Source organism: Micropterus dolomieu, linkage group LG06 (genome assembly GCF_021292245.1).
Source record: "Micropterus dolomieu isolate WLL.071019.BEF.003 ecotype Adirondacks linkage group LG06, ASM2129224v1, whole genome shotgun sequence".
Taxonomy (NCBI): Eukaryota; Metazoa; Chordata; class Actinopteri; order Centrarchiformes; family Centrarchidae; genus Micropterus; species Micropterus dolomieu.
Window position 1 is genome coordinate 7,419,211 of NC_060155.1, and position 21,279 is coordinate 7,440,489.

The following is a 21,279-nucleotide window of genomic DNA, read 5'->3' on the forward strand; positions in this document are numbered from 1 at the left end:
ATTAACTGAGAAAATTATCTGCAGATTAATCAATATAAATGATAACTGTTATAGCCCTATACCGAACCCAGCTGCATGCTCACACAAAATACATGTCCACAGGGTCCAAGTACGTGTGGAGAAATGTATCTAAGTTATGTCTTTGCTTGTTTGGACTAGTAAGATTAATGTCATTCAAACCTCCCTGAGACATCTGAAAATTAATGTCTGTTGTTCTCCATGAGAACTGCTGGATGGTGGATAGAGAGGGAACGCTGCGGTTTATTGAGACAGATGGAGACGTCTGTTAGTCAGCAACTCCACATGCATAGAAAGGCAGAGCAGAACGAAACAGTAGTCAAACTGCATCTGTCTCAATACTGGTATACATTATAAAAGGAATAATACATAATGTAATACTATTATAATGCAAGAGTCCAGAGAAGGCAAGACAAAAAATGGAAACCTACAACGACAATAAAATCCGAATTTGAAAAAGGATGTTAGGAGAAACAGAATGAAACCAGCAACAGATTAAAATGCTGTAAGAGTACGTTAGAAATAATTTAAGAGGGGCAGCCTCAGACTAAACTAAAAGCAAGGGGAAAATGATGTTCTTATTCATACCAGTTAAGGCTACTATACACAAAGAAACAGCAGATTACAGTCCTGCTGTTTGCTAACCATTCTGCCTCGACTAGAAAACACTTTGGCTCAACTTGTGTTGTTTTTAAATGTGCTATATAAATAATCATGACCAAAACCACCATGATGAACTGAAGTTTGAACGGCAGGAATACGATTGCTTTGAAAAGAGTGTTTTATGTCTTATCGACCCATGAAAATGTTTACATAGTGGTCCTGACCAGATGATCTGTTTGAGTGAATGTGTCACATATATTCCTCAAATGCTGGGGGAAAAAGTATATAAAGGCAATATTTTGTAAGTGACAGTATCAGTATCATCTTGCTTTTACATGTTGCCTTATAAAGGATGTTTATCTTCCTCTGCAGCAGAACAGGAAGCCACATTTTAGCATTTCTGTGGTTGAATCGCTGCCGTCAGTTTCTCTGCTTTTTATTTCTTTGATCGAGTGCATTTAGCAGAACATCCCTGAAAGGGTGTATTAGCTGTCGTGTTTGGCACAGCGATCAGGTCAACATCTGCCTGCTCATGCACTTTTATTAGGACTCTTGTATTTGTGTGTTAGAGAGGAAGCCTACCACATGCAACCTGGCTTTTAAGCAAAAGATATCATCAGAACTGAACTGTCTGCGTTAAAACCATTTCTCAAAATAGAGGATTCTTATGTGATGTGATGGTAATACATTTCTAGAGACATTTTAATGATGATTTATCTAACAAAAACTGAAACGAGGGTAAGTGTGGTCACCATGGAAACGAAAACTTTGATTTGCAAAGCTCAAAACTGAGACCCGTTGTCGGAGTGGCGTGCGCCTCAATAAACACACCATTGGAGCTATTTTTGACTCTGGCAGTGCGTCAGATCAAATGCAGACTGAGGAGTGTTCATCGTGTGCATTTCATCTAACAAAAGCAGGAAAGAAACAGAGGATGGATAGTAATCAGCCACTCGTGATGCATGTTATGAAGTGATGGTGAGCTGGGTGACCAGTTGTCGAGTTCAAGATGGGGAGAGTATTTAACACTCTGCCCTCTTTATAAAACACCTGGAGGCGCCTCCACTTAATAGTTCAGAACCACAGAAACCAGGTTATTTCCCATCGATGCTTCTTTGCATTAGATAGATAACAGCATCTTTCAGATCTCTACCTAACCAGCACATACATCAGCCTGTTTACCTATTCGTTGGTTACCAAGGAATGTTTTTGTGTATTGGACTTTGTAAAACACAGGCGGTCAAGTTCATTGGAGTGTCACAAATCAAATCTCTATTACTCAGACCTCAGCCAGTGCTGTTGCTGTTGTCTGACCTTTCCCTTTAAATTAGAATGGTTCGTGTTTACTTGCTTGCTATTACATCTTGGCAACAGTCAGGCCTGTCGTAGTTATTATATCTCCTGAGTAATTTGAGCTGCATGAGATAAACTTTGCTCAGAACTTGACTGTTAATAGGCAGACGGCAATATAAATTCCTTTTAGTTTATCCTTTCCCATTTACACATACATATAGTCGCACACACATGCATATTTCAGAGGCTTGTCACTCAAAAAAACAATAAGATATATCATCAATGTGTAAAATCAGGCATCTCTAATGAGATCCAGTGCAGAAAATAATGCTCGATTGCATATCATGTTATGAAAATAAATTGAAGCTGCACTCAGTATTCCTATATTAACAATGGATCAAATGACCATATGTAATGTGACGGGGGTTGCTCTTAGTGACTAACAGATAATATAAGTAATATATAATAAGTCTCAACGTTCTCGTCAGCACTGATTCAACCAGAAAAAGCTCTAAAAATCCACTGTACACCATCTGCTCAGCATCAAACAGCTGACGATACAATTAGCAACTCGCTGGTGAACATAGTAGAGCATTTAACAAGAGCCAAATAATTTCTTCAGGAGTTGAAGGAGACCAAAACAGAAGTAGAGGAAGTGAATATCAGACAGTTGGCCTAGAAACTCCGAATGAATCCTATTGTTGCTCCATATCGGCTGGATGTTTAATAATAATCATGCCCAGCTAACATATTACCAACTTTGGCAAATGTCTATGCTGTGTTTACAACTTGTTCGACAATAACAAAAAATAGATGCAGCTTTAAACATCTATATACATTAACAGTCATAATTCAGCCACAGCTATCACAGCGTTTATAACACATGCATGTCTTGGATTGTCGAAGTACACTTCAAATCTGGCTCTTCTTCACGTCTGATCTCTAAATAGAAAACTGCCGTCACAGTTATGAAAAAGGCAGCATGAGTGATCACACCTATAATGTCATTTGCTGTTACTTATGTCACGAAAAATAATCTGGCTATCCTTTCCTACAAAGAAAATTTGTCTGTGTGTGGCAGGTAAGAGCGTGCTCATCTCCTGTTAAGAAAGCACCAGTATCATCCTGTTTGACTCGTAATCCCACCTGTATTAAAATTGCATCATCAGTAGAGCAGCCACAGGCTATTTTAATGGCACTGATTCAATCCAGTGAAATTCAGGAGGTGAACCAAATTCAGAGGACAAATCTTTTGCTCAGAATTTTCTTTTCTTTAACTCTTGAGAAAACACTAAGATCTCAACTGTATATTTTCTCCTTTGGGAGAAAAGATGAAATAAGGAGAGATTGAGTTTTTGAGACTTGAGAAAGACAAATGGATATTGAATTGAGATTACAATAGGAGAAATGGAAGAGATCTTGTATCTTGTATCTTTTTAAGTTTATTAATGTCTTGCTTATTGCTCTTAAAAAGCAGTTAGGAGCACTAGGGACATGTTAGTTTGCTTGACTGCATTCCATTATGGTCTGTGCTTGGAGAACCTTACTGGAGGCTTGTCCTGAACTGGATCTGAACCCCAGTCCTGTAGTTCAAAGGGCAACGACCCTGCCTCTGCACCATCCAATTACATTTAACAGCAAGGAACTGGTTGTCTTTAAATATAGTACAATTTTCCTACCTCTTCAAAAGAGGAGAAATACCATATCCACGATTCAAGTTCTCAAAATTCTACTCAAGTAAAAGTATAAACATATTCCACAGTGAATGTACTTAAGTATCAAAAGTAAAAGTGCTCATTCTGGATGACATTGTTGTATCTCAGTTCTTGCGTGCATTCAGTCCTTAATGAATAAATCTCTGAACCTCTTGTCAAAGTGGTGGGTGTTCCAGTTATGCTGGCTGTGTCTACCTTAACAAAGTGGAAAACATGAAATTTGAAAGTCCATTATTTCTAATGACAAAAATATATTTTATCTTCTTCTTTCTTCTCAGTGACTTGTAATAGGGTTAATAGGGCAATAAAAGCAATAAGTACAGTGCAAGATTTAAAATTCAGAGGAGTCTAAAGGGTCTAAAGCTCTCCATAAATAAAATACTCAATATGCCTGTTTGACTTAAGTAAAGTACTTGAGCAAAATATCTTTGTTTTCCACCCCTAAGTGGGGTCACTAAGACAAAACTGAGACATATATTGGAGCTTTTTTCTGATTCACATTCTGAAAACTTAAATTAACACTTATTTAAGATCATTTAGGGATCTCATCTTTTGATCAGAGTAAGACACAATTGAGATATTGGCTTCTGAGGTCACTATGAGAAAACTGAGATATATTTGAGAAGAATCATGAGATCCCAGGAGTCATAGCTGAGTTTTGAGCTCTTTCTCTGATCTCATGGTCCCATGTTCAGGAGACTTAAATTAGACTTATTTAAGATAATTTAGAAATCTCTTGTTTTGGTCAGAGTAAGACATACATTAGATTGTATATGGTTGTTTATATCCTGAGCTGAATATGGTAAGTATGAGAAAAAGCCTCATCTTAGTATAAAAGTAGCTAATTGTGGGGAAACTCTCTCAATCTCTTCAGACCTTACTGAGACTTTATTGTTGTGTGTATTTTAGTTTTGACATTTTGACCTGAGACTATTGAATTGAAAAATGAAACTAACCCCGAGTTGGTTTTCTAGCTCCCTAGTTTGCAGCTCTGAGACGGAGCTTCCTCGTGTCACATCTTCAACATCACAGTTAATCTGAGTTATGTAGGTTTGGCTGTAATATTGCGCATGTCTTTTCTCTCCTGGTAGATCTGCACTCCTGATCTGGTGGTGTTCCTGGCCTGCACTAACCACCGTTTGAAGGAGAGGCTGCAGAAACGAGCCGAGCAGCAGGGACGACCGGATGACAACCCCAAGGCCATCGACCGCCGCCTAACCAACTTCAAGCAAAACACCATTCCTCTGGTCAAATACTTCCAGGAGAGAGGCCTTATTGTTACGGTAAGGCAATTGCATAAAGCAGCCCATTATTTCTATAAATTACATTCATATTCTGCAGTGCATGATGTACAACCTTCAGTGCCAACACAGGAAGTTGTGCCTTTGTCATGTCTGAGACGGGAAGTGAGGCTGTGGAGTGATGAACCACGTTTGGCAAGCCCAGCTTTCGTGCTAGGGACCGAAGTTAACTTCCTGGCACAGATGATCACAGTTTTGCTATGATCATGTAATGTGGGAAAGAAAGTAGGAATGAGATGTTTAAATGTCACTGGTTGATTGCCAGTCTTATGGTAAACACTAACCAACTGGAACAAGTAACACAAACATTAGCACCAGTTTAAAAGTATTCAATAATATTAGCTAGCTAACAAATTATTTGCTAACAAAGGGAGAAAAAGGAGTCATATTAGTCATCTTAGGTTGAACAATGATTGTGTTTGAGTTGGTCATGTGTAAATCCATAAAGCAGTGCACATTAAAATAACATTTAATTACTTTGAACAATGTACTTTGGCTGATCTGAGCTTTCAGAAAAAAAAAGCTTCCCTGTCGTAATTAGAACATTGATGTTGACATGAACTGTGTACGAGCTGCAAACTGGCAATTACAGGATCTCCCACATGCATACTTACAGGTGTGTGAATGGTAATCATGTTAACATTACCAACAATATTCAGATATTTCTAAAACATAGACAAAGTTAAGGAGGTATCTGTATCTGTTTACCCTCTGATTGTTTGGTGAGTTTGGAATAGAGGGCCTAGTGTTAATTGGAGACCACCATCTTCATTAGATTGTGTGGCTAGGTGCAGAGCGGCATCGAGTGTGTGAAGCAGGTGCTAATAGAGCTATTGGCTCCCGCAGCCAACGGGAAGGGGCTGCCCACAATTCTAGTGGGAGTCTTATTGATCTGTCTGAGTCTCAGCGCAGCGTCGCCTCCCTCACACCAGAGCTAATACTGAACAACTCCTCCAATGTATTACTGCGAGACAGAGATTTAGTTTGCATACTTTTAGATTGTTGTCTGGAGGCATCTTAAAATCACAGGGTAATTTCCAGCGGCTCTCACAATAATGTTAGAAAGAATGAGAATGTAATCAGATGGTCTCCAGAAGTCAGGGCCTGCGGTTTATGTGTCAGTGCTCTCTCCCTCTTTAGCTTTCTGTGCTATAAGAGTAAAAATGAAAATGCCAGTGAGGTGAACACTTAACTCCAGGGTCCGGGACTCCAGACGTATTAGAATTAAATCTGTGTCTCTATTTTTATTGCTAAAATGTATTTTCTCCTGTGTGATATCTTGCCCAATTTCTTTTGCAATATTGCCTTTTTTGATATTCTGCTCATTGCATTCTTGTCTGCTTCTTTCCCCCTTCGCAATTGTTTCTTCACAGTTCACACTTCATGAGTGAAGTTTCTGTTTATACTATATATTTGCAATATATATCCTGCTATTCATTCTTCCATCCATCTATTTTCTGTCCATGCTTGTTAAGGTTTCCAAGAGCCTGTACTGGGCTGATCCATCCATCCATCCATTGTCAACCGCTTATCCTGCATACAGGGGCTGGGCTGATGTTTCCCACAAATGTCTCGATTTGTCTTTGAATTACATTTTATTTACATATATAGCACCAATATATAACAAAGGTTATCTCGTTGTACTTTTCATACAGAGCAGGTCTAGACCATACTCTTTATGAAATTTGACATATTGTGTTTTTGTGAAAACACACTGGGTAGAAGCCAATTTCCTCCCCTTCCATACCTGTGAATCGGCAGTCCTTAATCGAGTGATTTGAACGTTTTGAGAGCTCATTGATGGATTGTCCCTGTTGTGAATTGCTGTCGCCACTCTCTTTATGGTGCCACAGCGTCAAGAGGCGAGTCTCAGACACACAGTGTGTCTCTGGCTTGTCAAACTGTCCCTGCAATCACACAGGCTTGACGCCACTGAAATCAAGGGTTGGCACAGTGTGGACTCTTGAAAAGCAATTTCATGACAAATGATGTCCACACCGAACGCTTGGGCAGTTTTTGTTCATGACTTTTCCAGACAAACTTTTGTAATGTATATTTACAGTAAACGAGCTGAGGATTTTCAGTCAGAGATGGTATGTATGGTTTGCCACTGCCACGTGACACAGGACGTATCTTGACTTTCATTCTCACAGAACTAGAGTGCATCGAGTTTGTGTGTGTTTATGAGATCCTTGAAATGTTCTGAAATGCCCTTTATCTTAACATCTCTGTTTACTCCTACTCTTTTTAAAAACTGAAAAACAGGCAGCAGAGAAAACCTTCCAATCAGAAACTATTGTCAGCTCTGAACAGGTGAAGCCAGCAGACAACAAAGTATTCTTTATCCATGTGAAACTGGTATGGTCGGATCTTCAATTCTTGTGATTCCTAAAATTTACATGTGGTTGAGGTGGTGTCGCTCATAGTAAATCCTGAACAGAAGAAAGATTAACACTGTGATTCATCGAATAATTAAACTATTCAGCTGTGTATTGGATCAATAGTCATATTAGTTAACTTTAAGACAAGTTTACATTTAATCAGACCGACAGAAATTTTTTTCGATTAATCATTTATATAACAAAGCAAATGCTCTCAACGTAGTTGGAATAAGACGATGTATGATTTAAAACAAATCTGTCTTGATAAATGACTGAAACCATTATCAAAATAGTTGTTGATAATTTTTCTGTCGATTGACTAATCGATTAATGGACTGCAGCTCACCATGTTAAGTTTCTTCCAGTGGCAGATTAAAAGGAGTAAAAGGACAGAAATTTTAAAAAGAACATTGATACATGGACAAGTAGCAGCATTCTCTTTGGAAAAGTTAGTGCATTTATGGGAAATGTGGTTTTAATTAGAAACAACACTGCAACGTTATACAGTAGGCTCTTTGTCTCGGGTGTTTGCACCAAGGTGATATTAACAGTGGCAGCAATGTTCAGTGCTGCACATAACATTCTAAGTTTCATTATAACATTTCGTAAATAAACCTTCCTCCACTTTTCTTTCCAGTTATATTATTATTTTGTTTAAACAGCAACTAACTCCTCTAATGTCCTCTAATGAACTAAAAGAAAAACACAAAAATTGTTTGTGACGTTTGTTAACAGTTTTTAGTTTCTGTCTAATTTAAGTTTTTAAAGATTAGATTAACTTCTGATTGGATAGGTTCCTCCTGCTCTTCAGTAATTATCCCAGGAGAAAGACTCAATAGTTTCTTGATTAATGAATGCAATAACCTCAGAGGCTTAATTGCTTTCGCCCAGCAAAAGGCTTTTGTGTGAAAGTAATCCTTTCACTTCAAATGTCAGGTCCGATATAGGAAGACATAAAAGAACAAGACTCTATAAAAGAACAATCGCAATGACTCATCAACACTGAATTGGAATGACAGAGAATTAATAGACCCGTAGACATGTGTTCTGACAATTCAGTGTGTTCACTGAATAAACTCGTCCTATTTCTGTCATTGTAAGGAACTTTTGGCTCCTCTGACGTAGGATTGCTCAGTGTTTGGGATCATCTGAAACGTGACATTTAGATTTTTGTGTAAAAAGCTGCTTTTTCACGTAGGAGGACTCAATCAAGCACACACACACTCCTATCCACAATGAAGCCTAACCCGGAAATTGCAGCAGGAAGAGATAATAGTTTGTTGTGGTCTCAATCTAAGCTGACCTGTCATTCTAGGAAAAAGGACCAATCTAATTAAATATTCCCTGAGTGAGTTCAGCTTCCTTCCCACAGGCTGCTAGATGCCGCGCAGATATAAACAAACAAAAGACACCTTGCTCTGTCTTTCTGAGTCTCTCAACTCCCCAGGGATGGTTACAAGGTATTTGTTTATTATTTCTGGAATATAAATGAGATACTTAGCTGGTATTGTAACTAATCAGTAAAATTATGAATAACTGTCTTCCGAATTTCAAGACATATCTCGCTTTGAAAATAAGACTGAATAACCTGAAAGTGGTATTGGGTCTTTTTTTTTTATCTATTTGGGTCTTTTTATTTATATGTATTATATTTATATCTTTATACATATATATCTCTGTTTTGGAAACAAAACCTGGCATGACATGTATTGTTGTACTGTAGCCTGACATCGCCAGAGTAATTTGCAAATGTGTATTGAGAAGCACCAAATTTCCAACCAGGCAGAGCAATGCTTGTAAGATTGAAGTTTAGGGATAGCCAATCAGAGGCAGACTGTATATTTTATTCTTCATTAAGCTGATGCTTTTATCCAAAGTGACTTACAATTGCTTAGTATCTCAGAGGTCAACTAGGGGTAAATGTAACTCTGGAGCAACTAGGGGTTAAATGTCTTGCTCAGGGACACATTGATGGACGTGTCACAGCAGGGAGTTGAACCTGGGTCTCTCACATGAAAGGCATTTGTGTTATCCACTGCTCCATCACCACCCCCCACCTTGAAACAATACATGTGTCCGTCAAGTGAGAATTCTTGAAAATCTAGTTGGTAAAAAAAATAACTGTTGCGCTGGACGGATCTGCAGACTGGACTCAGGTCCAGACCTACAACCAATCAGAGTAGTGAAACGTGTGACTTTTCTGTCAGTCATCATATTAAATCCGCCCCATAAAATGGGAGGATTGGCCCGACCAGATCGAGGACGTGTGGAAATCTGTCCGACAGGGGACAAGATGTATCTGCCAGTTCAAATGAAACATGAGTTCGGCAGATTCGTCTTCACTACAAAAATCACAAGGCTTTTTTTTGAATTACAAAAGAATTCATTCGTATGATTAAAGAGGAAACAATGAATGCATCAGACATCTTCCTGAAAAGAGTTGCAGAGTCCACAAGGAGCTGCTGCTTTAAGCTGTCTGAAGGCTTAAGACTCCCCCTCTGATTCATCTGCTTCTTTTAATCTACGTCTCCTTCTTTGAGATCTTTGAACTAATGGATGACGGCTTTTATCTCACTTCACCTTACTGTATCAGTAGACTTGAAGCACATAAAACAATTCTTTGGATGAGACATTTTAGATTTTTTGACAAAAGCATTTATTTCTGTAGTGTTAATTATAATAATGACTGTTAAATACAAGATATGATTCCCAATTGCTGTTGTCAATATTAAGGTTTTTATTTCCAGGAGAGCGTTAATGTATATGTGGACTGTATACGAAAGCTATGGTGATTCCGAAATAATTTCCCAAATACATGTATGTTTTCTACATTTAGAAGTAAGCTATATTTAAAAAATACACATGTGGAGGACTGAGTAGAATGAAAAACAAAATGTCCGAGCTAAATTTGGAAAATGTTTCTCCTTCTAACTCACATCAGGGTTTTTCATACCCAAGAACTTTGTCTCCAGAGTGGATGAATCAGAAAATGCTGGCGTGCATGAGGAAAACTGGTCATTTGGAAAATGATGGTGCAAGCCTGCTCAGATGCTTTACTGTCGCCTCTGCCTTTCTGCCTTTTGTGAACATACAAATAAGATTTGGGTTAAACAAAGGTGCTTATGTATTATTTAACACTCAGACACTCAGCTAATCTGCTTCATGTGAACTTTGTAGATCAGATTTAATAAATGTGACTCGCCAACATGACCAAACAAACCCAGTTGTCAAACATCTGTAAAATAATCAAAACTGTTTTGGTGGAAAAACTCAGTGTTCATGAACAGAGCAGCTTAAGAAGCTGATTTAGTAAAAAGGTTTTCAAATGTCAGTTTAGAAGATCATGTAGCACAGTAGCGGTCATTCACTTGTTTATGTTTATTTTGTATTTTGCTGACTAAGACAGGACAAAGAAAAAGAGATTCACAACCTGAAAATTGTTGTGTGGATGCAGCATTAGCTGTGATTATAATCCTTATCAATGGAGACAGGTGCACTCTGTTCTGCTCCTCTGCAAGGGAACTTGACATTTTGCCCTATTTCATTGAGCATATGGAGTTTTGGCAGTCGGTGGTCCAGTGGATAGCGCTGTGGCTGGTTGCGGGTTCAAACCCCAGTTGCCCCGGCCTTTCTGTGTGGAGTCTGCATGTTCTCCCCGTGTCTGCATGGGTTTGCTCTGGTTTCCCCCACCATCAAAAACATGTTAGTGCCACTGACTAGACACTTATATATACATCTGGAGTTGGTCCCCAGGTGCTGCACAGTGACTTCCCACTGCTCCCTTGAGGGATGGGTTAAATGCAGAGAATGAATTTCACAACATGTATGTGACAATAAAGGTATCTTCTCTTCTCTTCTCACACAATGACAATAAGGCAATCTGAAAATAGTGAAAGGTTCTCCTTCCTTGTCCTCTGTCCACTGTAGCTTTTTTCCAGAAAGTTACAGCTACTCATCTGTCCTTGAAAAATAAACTCTTCTTCTTGTGAAGTATAAATGGATTATACGGATCCTTTCTGTTGAAGAAGGGAACAAATTTATGTTATAAAAAGCCTCTGTAGTGTGACAGCAGACACTTTTTCTGCCCATGATGCCAGACGTTGAGAGGTCTGAGTACCATGATGGGTTCCTCGAATGCTGCACTCTCCAGGGAATCCTCAGCTTTATCCCCCTCTGCTGCTCCTCTGCAGGTGGACTCACAGGGCCCTCGGGGGCTCGGGGGACTCTCCCACGCAGCAGACAGCAAACAGTGTTTCTCTTTTTTAGGTTGTTACCATGGTAACCCCAAGAGGAAGCCGGATGTTGGTGCCGTTATCCTTTGCTTACGTTTTGCCTGACCTCCACTCCCACAGCTGACATTCATTCATGTCTTTGTTTAGTTTCCATGTCGATTAGAAACACTGCTGAGAATCACACACCTGAAGGAGAGACAGCAGGAAACAGTTACAGCAACTATCTCCAATATTTTTTTGATCCGTTTTTCGGTATGCAGAAGGACGCCTTTCAGCTGGTTGGCATCAGATCCTGATGAGAGCAGAGGGACGACCACAGAGCACAGATTGGGGAGGAGGAGAAGTCTGCTTCAATCAGCTTCTTGTTCACTCCCAAAGCAGATTCTTCACGGTCAATTTGCGAATACTGTACGTGCAAAGGAAGCCAGCCAGCATCAAAATAATCTGAAAGAGACTAATTGACATAGAAAGGAGGCTAATTTATCTAGTGTTATTAAAGCTTCCGGTGTGTATTGAATACAAACTAACCTGAGTGTGTGGCTCCCAGCGTTGTTTCTTATATTTGACCTTATAATAAGTCTCAATGTGGATGTCACGGTAGCTTAACAGACTGAGCGTGTCCGTTGTGCTTGTGATGATGTAGGTTCAGGTCATGACTTTTGTGTACGACTTGCATCTGTCATTTCTGTCAAGCTCTTCCGCCAGCTGTCTCCAAACAAAATTTAAGGCCAGAGAATCAAAGATTGAGGTTTCCCCCCCCCCTCTTCTTTTAGTTGGATGCTGACCGAGATGAGGAGGAGGTGTTCTGTGACATCAGCATGACTTTGGACAACAAGATGTTTCCGTCCAAAGAGCCTGCAGCTGGTGAGATGAACTTTTATTTTTAAACAGTCAGACAACGCAAGAGATGTTTAATGGACAGACACGTTTAAAAACTGCTAAACTAGATCTTTATCTCCAGTACATTTTTTTTAAATAACTTCAGATTTAGATTAATTTAAAAAAAAAATCAACAATTAGATTATGATGTTGTCATATAGGTTAAAATAAGATAACTTGATCTTTGACTATTGAGAAAGTAATTAAAAGTAGCCCTAATGTTACTAGCTGCAACATTATAGTGATGTACACATTAAGGCCATTCTGCATAATAAGGACTTTTACTTTTTGTACATTAAGTATATATTTATGCTAATACTTTTGTACTTTTACTTAAAGAGTCATTTATTTTTAAACCTGGGCCCCATTCTTTTACATATGTTGCAGCCTAATTGACTAATGGGTACAAAAAGTTTTGGAATTGGTACATTACACCGCTCAGGCGGCAGCCATGAAACAGTCTGCAATGACTGCAACGTTATTGAAAAGATCCCTACAGAGATCTACCTTTTTGTTAAACAGTAAGATGAATTACTGACTCATGTTTCTATCGTCCAACTCACATCTCATACTTGTGTGTATGGTTAAACAAAAAGGATTGTACTCATACTCGTACTCAATCAAATGGTTCCCAAGGAAGGGTTTTTTAAGGCCAATTCATCACAAATACTAAAATCTTTATGTTAGACTGGGGTCCGTGTGTGTGTGTGTGTGTGTGTGTGTGTGTGTGTGTGTGTATGTTTATAGTGTAGTAAAAAGCATTCTTTACAGTAGCTGTGGGCCAAATGATGAAATGCGATGCAATAGAGCTGCATCAAAATACCAACAGTAACAGTAAAGAAAATCCTCGGGGTTGTATTGGAGCTACTGATGCATGTGTACAGTGTAGAAAGGCTTCTCCAAGGAGAGAGACCAAGTGAAAACACACCACCCACCAGCTCCCTGGTTACAACAAGGGTTGGCATGGCAACCAGGGAAGCGGGGTTAGCCATGCTCTGTGAGAAATCAGTCAGGTGGTGTGATGGAGACTATATGTATAATGTAAAACCTGATCATCTGCTTGTGTGCCAGACAGATGCACATTCCTGACCTTTAGTGAATTTACTGAATGTCGGTTTAAAAGATATGATCAGTCGGCACAGATCATAAATGAAATTTTTTTACCGCAGGCACAGAATTTAGCTGGTTTTGTTTGCAAAGCAATCATTATTTTTTATCATAATAAAAAGTGTAGGTGTAACCTGTAACTGTTCCAACACAGCACAGAAATCCCACGTCTCTTGTTGCAAAGCAAAGGCTGCTTGCCGCCTCACACTGTTTCCACTGCTTTAATGTAGCACATTTTGGGACAACAAAGTGACTCCATCTCAGGGAGTCTGTTGGAAAAGGAATGTTTAATGCCTTTACTTTGTAGTTCTTGGTTGTATGTATAGGCCGATGATACTGGAGCCAGCAGCTGGTAAGAGGGGAAACAGCTAGCCTGGCTCTGTCCAAAGGTAACAAAATCAGCCTGTCAGCACCTCTAAAGCTCACTAATTAACATAAAACACGAACAGTTTGGAGCAGATTTGCCACAACAGATTCACTCAGGAGGAAACCGAGGTTCGTGTCAGGAGATGCAGAATCACCATGAGAGGACATATGGCACCTCAAAATAGTTCAGGAGGAGGAAATATGTTCAGAAGCAGTGTCAGTTTGGTGGCGTTACACTAAGTGAGCAACCAAAGAGAAGTAGGGATAGTTTGGATGTGGCATCATTATTACATGACATTTCACCCACAAATCATCCATGAAATCAGTTTGTCAGCTTCTTTCTGGAATCTGTACGTCAGATGATAAATGCAGGCACATAATATGACTTACGTAGCTGTCAAGTAGCGCAAGCCAATTTTGATGTCAGGGATCACTGGGAATGTGAGCCTGACACTTCCGCTGCACTTCTCCTCGCACTTGAGCGCAGTCTGCGTCATAACAGGACACTGAAATACCAAACAGAGGCAGATGTACTTGAGTTGCTCAAAGACTACATGAAAATCTCAAAAACAGATCCTCAGAAAAATGAAATATGCTTAAGCTGTCATTAAGCAATAGAGAAATGATCACATCCCACTAATGTTGATGCTAATGCTGATTTCTACTAAACAATCATGTATAAAAATTTCATTATATTTTTCTCAAGAGAATATAGTAGTCTTTTCCTTACTTCGGGCATGATCAACTAAAAGAGCTTCCCATCAAGAATCCAATTACATACGGCAGTTATGTAGCTGCCCTTCTGTGTACATTTGTCAAGATGTTCTTCTGTATATGTTTTAATGGAGCCTCACAATAGATGTTCCACCCAGGAATAAAAAGAAACACCCTGAGTGCAGTCTAATTTGAAAGGACCACTAAAAGGTCTATTTTTGCATCATGAAACTCTTAAATACGCATCGGAAAAACTGAGTGCACGTGTGCAATCTCTAGCTTCAACCTTACATCCTGCCAGAGATCAAGTGATTTCTAAATTGCATCAATCAGCTGATATAGAAAAGGAAGGAAAAGGAACAGGAAACACAACAAACAAGTCGAATTGCGAAATAGACTGGCAGTAGAGTAAAGGTAAACTCTTAAGAGAAATTGCCTCCTAGTCCATCTGCTGCTTCTAGTGCCACATTTTTACCAGGAGTGGAGAGGATGATTATTGCAGCAGCACATAGACCAAAGCGAAGTTCTGCTGACGACTGCAGCCTCAGAAACCAGCAAAACAAAGATGTCCACACCGTCAAACCTCAGCCCCTCGCTTTCCAAAGGCGAGATGCACTCTGACATGCTGCTGACTCTTGTGAAGTGATCTGCAGAGCTGAGACACAGGACAGGTTTTTGTTGTTAGCAAATTTTTTTGGTGAATCTAGTGCATCCTGGTGCTTTTTAACATAATACATTCAAAGAAATTCACAGCTGCTGTTTCTCTGGAATCTGCCTGAACGTTTGAAGCTGCGTCTTCACAGAATCTAACCCAGTTTTCTGCTCTGGCCTGCAAGAAAAAGAAATTGCTGAGGGGAAGTGTTATTCACGACCCATTTCCACTGAGGAAGTGGATGAAGATGCTATGTGAATAGATCACAGCATCACACTCGGCAGGTTTCTGACGACAGTTTCAGTTCAGGTTCAAATGTTTGGGGTCAAAATTAACCTCAATTCATGGGTATTTTATTTGCAGTGTGTTGCTCAGACAGAATAGTGCAGATGTGCAGCTGCGTGTTTACATCTGGAGGTTTGTTGTGGTGCTGTGTGCTGTAGAGGTGCACAAGATTAAATGAGCTCTAATGTAAAGAGATAATAAAATATATACAGTAAATCTATCCAGGCATAATGCAACCCGCCTTTTGCCCGATGTCAGCTGGGATTGGTTCCAGCCCCCCGCCACCCTGTACGCAGGATAATCGGTTGACGATGGATTGATGGATGGAAATGTTGTGGTAAAACACCTTAAACAATAATTTGATAATGTGATCATACATCTGCCTTCTACAAGCGAGGGGATTGGAGGACAACCATAAGACGTGGCCTCGGACAACATACAGTAGCATATTTAGGTAGATATCACTGTAAACTAAAAATATTTGGGGTTTGGACTGTTGATCATAAAAACAACCACGACAAATTGTGTGACATGTTTTACACTTTAGATAAGACAATTTATTGAAAACATTAATAGATTCATCTATATTGAATGACTGGAATAATTATGGCATCCCTTTGGCTTAGTTGTTAAGAGGCCGACCATCCAGCTAGGGACATTCATTTTATTTTCCTCTTACTCGTTTCATGTTATCTCTCCGCTGTCACCGTCCAGTAAAGGCATGAAAAGGTCCTAAAGGTGATTCATTAAATCAGTGTTAAAATTGAAATAATCACTAGTTGCAGTCTTAAGAATTTGAATGTAACATGGACATGTGTCACATAAAAAAAACTAGAGACTGATGAAATGTGGCACTCATGAAGGCAGCAACTCAACTGCCTGGAAGACAAATGATCAATGGTGCATGAGTGAAACTGTTAAAATGTAGAACACACATTTATTTATTCTAGATAACAGTCTTTATTTAAACAGTTAAAAATGTACAGTCTAACACTCTTATACTCCTTGAGTATAACAACTACCTGGGCGCCCCCATGAAAAATTAGCAGAATCTCTGGCCCCCATTCACAGAGTTTGATGATTGTTCTGTTTTTCTGTCTTCAGGGCCCAGTGAGCTGGATCTCAGCCTGCTGGGTGAAACCAGCAGCCTCACAGATGTTGCTTGCAAGTACGATGAGGTAAGGTGATGATTCATTTATACTTATTGAATGTGGAAGGTGGTTTTGACATGTTTTGAAATCTGCAGAAGTGTTATATGTTGTCTTGAAATACTGAGCAGCAATGAAATACAAATCGTAGAAAATTGGCAAAGTTCAAAGAACAAATCTAGTTAAAGAACATATCTGATCAAAGAATGTGCAAACAAGACCTGTATTAAGGTTTGATACCAAGCACTGTTAATTAAGGTAAGAGTCAGACAACCTGGGGTGATTTTCCTATCAAGCACAACTACTAAAGCAGAGGAATACAATTAGTAGTTTCTTACTATAATGTCACTACATTAATTAAGTTTGATTCCAACAGCAGCAACTTTATCTATCAATCTTCAGCAGCCTTTAGCAACACAATGAAGCTATAAACTCACTCCGTGTAATGCATTCAAGATAAGAGAGTGAGGTAAATGTCAAACATCTAAATGCTGTCCTCAGTATTCTTCGTAAAAACCTCATTTGAGCTTTGTCATCTGACATCTGAGGTAACTTAATACCAATATCGTCCTTTCACATTGATGTTTTTATGCTATTACAGTATACATTTTTGAATCACCCCCACTAACAAGCTAAAGCCCTCTTATCCCCCATTTTTCTACATCCTCCGCTTTCACTCTCTTCGTTCTTTTATTTGCCAAAGATAAGTGACAGTTTGCAAATGATCTTTTTAAAAATGGCTACTGCTGAACTCATTTTCAAAGGCTGGATGATTCAGCGAAGCACATGTCCAGAGATGAAGATTATTGTTGTGTAATGCCTGGCGAGGTTGCAGACGAGTATCATTCCTCCACGCAGTCCTGGTGCTGCAGTGAAGCATAACCCTGACCCTCTGTCTCGTTTCCCATCCTCCGAGTGTCTGGAAACAAATGGCTCCACTCTCTCTGCCACCTTCTCTTCGTTTTTTTGTACGCTCCTCTTCCACTTAATTTTTCTGCACTGAATTCACACTTTTGAGCTGCTCGTGGCAATTTTCTTTCAGAGGTTTAATATCCAAAGCTGGCCCTAATGTTGTTTAAGGGGCTTTTTCATGAGTCAAATCTCATTTAATGACTCCATCCCCTTTCTTCCTCTTGATTATAGTGTTGAATATCTACATACAGTCGCAGGAAAATTATGTGAATCCTTTGGAATAACCAGGATTTCTGCATTAATTGGTCATAAAATGTGATCGGATCTTCATCTAAGTCACAACAATAGACAAACACACACTGCTTAAACTAATACCACACAAACAATTATATGTTTTCATTGAACACCAACCATATATTTCCTGTAGATGCAGATCAGACCTGAACAATGGTCAGGAGGAATTTTGGACGATTCTTCTTTACAAAACTGTTTCAGTTCAGTAATATTCTGGGGACGGCTGGTGTGAATCGCTCTCTTAATATAAACATAAAACATATAATTGTTTGTGTGAAGATCAGATCACATTTTATGATCAATTAGTGCAAACATCCTGTTAATTCCAAAGGGTTCACATACTTTTTCTGTGACTGTCTGTGTGGGGTGTTGGCTGAAACTAAATAATGATCTCATACCAGTACTTAAGATCACTATTACTCCCTGTGTAGAACTGCTCAGGATAACTACATGTCATCGTAGGAAAAGTACAGGTGTAACTAATGAAATTAATGATGATAGCTGCTTCAGTTTCATGCTGACTCATTGTAACATTGTCATTGCTTACTGGGACACTTTAACACTTACAATAACAGAGCCATCATTGATTATATTTATGAAACCTGTTTTTACTATCTATTTAGTCAAAATACATATTGTGGGTCTCCAAGGAGATGCTAAAATCTATTTAGAGAAGGGCCGTATGGGTACCTGGAGATGCCAACTTGCACACCTGCCAAATCTCTTGATCGAATCCCGAGCGTCAAGCTGGCTGGCCCAACCCCTGATGGGAGAGGCATTCAAAAAAGAAAGGGAAAAAACATGTAAATGTTACATGCAAACTCCTTTCAAGTATTAAAGAAATTGATACAAACATGTCTGAAATACTCTCATGCATACATCAGTGGTGGAAGACAAATTCAGATGCTTTTAGTAGAAGTACCACAGTGTAAAAATATTAGGTAAAGAAAAGCCCTGAATTCAAAATTCTACTTGAGTAAAAGTACAGAAGTGTTACCAGCAAAATGTACTTAAAATTTCAAAAGGTAAAGTACTCACTATAATTTGTACACACGCATTATTATGATGTGCAGCAAGATATAGATTCAGGACTTCAGGGGCTTTCCTGTTAGTTTGTCGCAGGGCATAATGACCTAATGTAAATGCAACCTGAATTTAATCAAAAGCCCTCTTGTGAGGGTTTTAGGGGCCTTTATTTGATAGCTATAGCTTATAACTATAGCAATGCATTTTATTTAATACTATATGTTCTGTATGTAAAATAAAATAAAAAATAAAAAACTATGGCAGTTACAAATTACTTTAATTTAGTCTTGTAAAAAATACAATATTTCCCTCAGAAATATAGTGAAGTAGAAGTATAAAGTAGCAGTATTGGGATATACTAAAGTACAAGTACCTCAAAAAGGTAGTTAAGTACAGTCCTTGAGTAAATGTGTTACTTTCCCTTGCTGACATAAATGCAGCCTTATGTCACTTGAAAAATGGGTGGAATCAAACAAAGGGTGATATGTCCTGAGTTGTTTAACACATCTAGATCTGAATACCACGAAATGAGAGCTGAAATTCTAAATTCTTGTCTCATACTCATCTTTTGATCTTAAACACAAATGTCTTCAGTGAACAACAAAAACAAAGGAATTTGCCTTCCCGTTCCAATACTTTTGGAGGGGACTGTATGGGTGACATCACAGAGACTACGTCTATGTTTTACACATTCTATGGCCATGCCAGATAAAAGTGAACTTTAAGTGAGGCTGATCGATAATTATTGAACAATGTCACCTACTCGTCATTATTCAGACACATTCAGAGACAGGATAAAGCCTGGTCTATCAATACAATACAGTGGTAATCCTTGTACAGGAAACCACAGAGCAGATGGAGGACGAGTGCAAACAAATACCGGCAGCCTGCTCATTGAAGACAGTGATGGGCCTTCCTCTGGTGAACGGTCACACTTTTTTTGTGAAGTGGAACAAAGACGCCATGCAGCTTTGTCATGCCATATTTGTGACCTCGGATATGAGACGGAGATGGATTTAGTTAGCGTGCTGATCCACAGAAGGTGGCGGAGGAGGGGGACAGAAGGGCAGATTGGCTATTTTTGGGTCTCTTGTGTCAAAGCTCATTGACATTTTCCTCCAGTTATTTCATGCTTTTCACCACCTCTTATTCATTCCTAATGAAAGAACAACTAATGTGGATGTGCCTTGCATTTCTGCATTTTCTTCCATTTTTTTTGTATGATGGTGTATTTTTCATAGTCCCATCAATATTTGGGTAAATGTAAACAATGTAAATGTACATGTAATTTATACCAGGATGAATCTTTAAAAGATCAAAAAGACAAACATCAGATTATGGTGTCAGACTTTCAGAATCAAAGAACAAGAGCGTCGCTGTAGTCTTACTGTTTTGAAACTGTTTCCAACAGGGAGACAGAGGAGAAATCAATCAGAGAAGAGCAGTTTCTTCAATTGCGTTACGGGAATATTACACCAAAATATCTCCAAGTAAAATGTCCAACGATGATCCCTATAGGCTCTGTCATTGATTTGTATTTTCACTTTGTCCCAAACTGTCATTTCCTCACATTATAACTAAATATATGACTTCCATGTCATGCCTTGACGTAGCTCCCAAGCTCTGCTGGAAGTCGTCTATTTGGTGATTTATTGCCAAAGCAACAATTTATTTGTCCTAAATGAAACATTTTGTATCTGCCTCTGAAAAAGTGATATGGTATACAACTAACCTGAGGAAATGTTTACCCCAAAGTATATAACATAGCAAACAGATAAACGCCACAGCTCCAGGCTTGTTCTCTGGATACTGTCTAAAGGCATTATGAGAAATGTAGGGGATCACTGCAGAAAAAAAAGATTAAGGATTTGTCAAATGTAAAAACTATTTAAGGCTTTGCATTAGCAAGTGAAAGAGCCACATAAATGATTAGTTTAAACAAACTTCCATAATCATAACATCACATCACTAATGCGATGTTGATGGATGGATGTGATGATGGATGGGTGATGGATGGATGACGGAGGATGAGGATGAGGATGATGATGATGATGAGCACGCTTCAGTCCACCAAAGTGTCTTCAGACTCATTTTGACAGACATGGCAGTTCGTAGTCCTGAGGTCTGAAAATAATGAGTTGAGGGACCGCAGCCACATCTTATTTGATTAGCTCACACAGGTGACTCAGTGTGATGTGAAGACATTATTAGAAGAAATAAAGATAGCAGCAGCACAAGATGTTTCTGAAACAAACGTCATCATCCTGCTCCATTAGATGTCAGAGGGATTTTTAGCCACACAAGAGCCAGAGCACTAGACATGATGATGTGAGTCTCAACAACAATTTGGATT

General features: G+C 39.0%; 1 protein-coding gene across 1 annotated transcript in view; it reads left to right on the forward strand.

Moving 5' to 3' along the window:
- Nucleotides 1-21,279, forward strand: part of ak5 (adenylate kinase 5) — a 79,443-nt gene that overhangs the window by 24,085 nt on the left and 34,079 nt on the right. Inside the window, exons 6-8 of the mRNA XM_046051983.1 lie at nucleotides 4,721-4,912; nucleotides 12,317-12,407; nucleotides 16,651-16,724. Of these exons, the coding sequence (XP_045907939.1) occupies nucleotides 4,721-4,912; nucleotides 12,317-12,407; nucleotides 16,651-16,724 (357 nt within the window). The remainder of the gene's footprint in view (nucleotides 1-4,720; nucleotides 4,913-12,316; nucleotides 12,408-16,650; nucleotides 16,725-21,279) is intronic.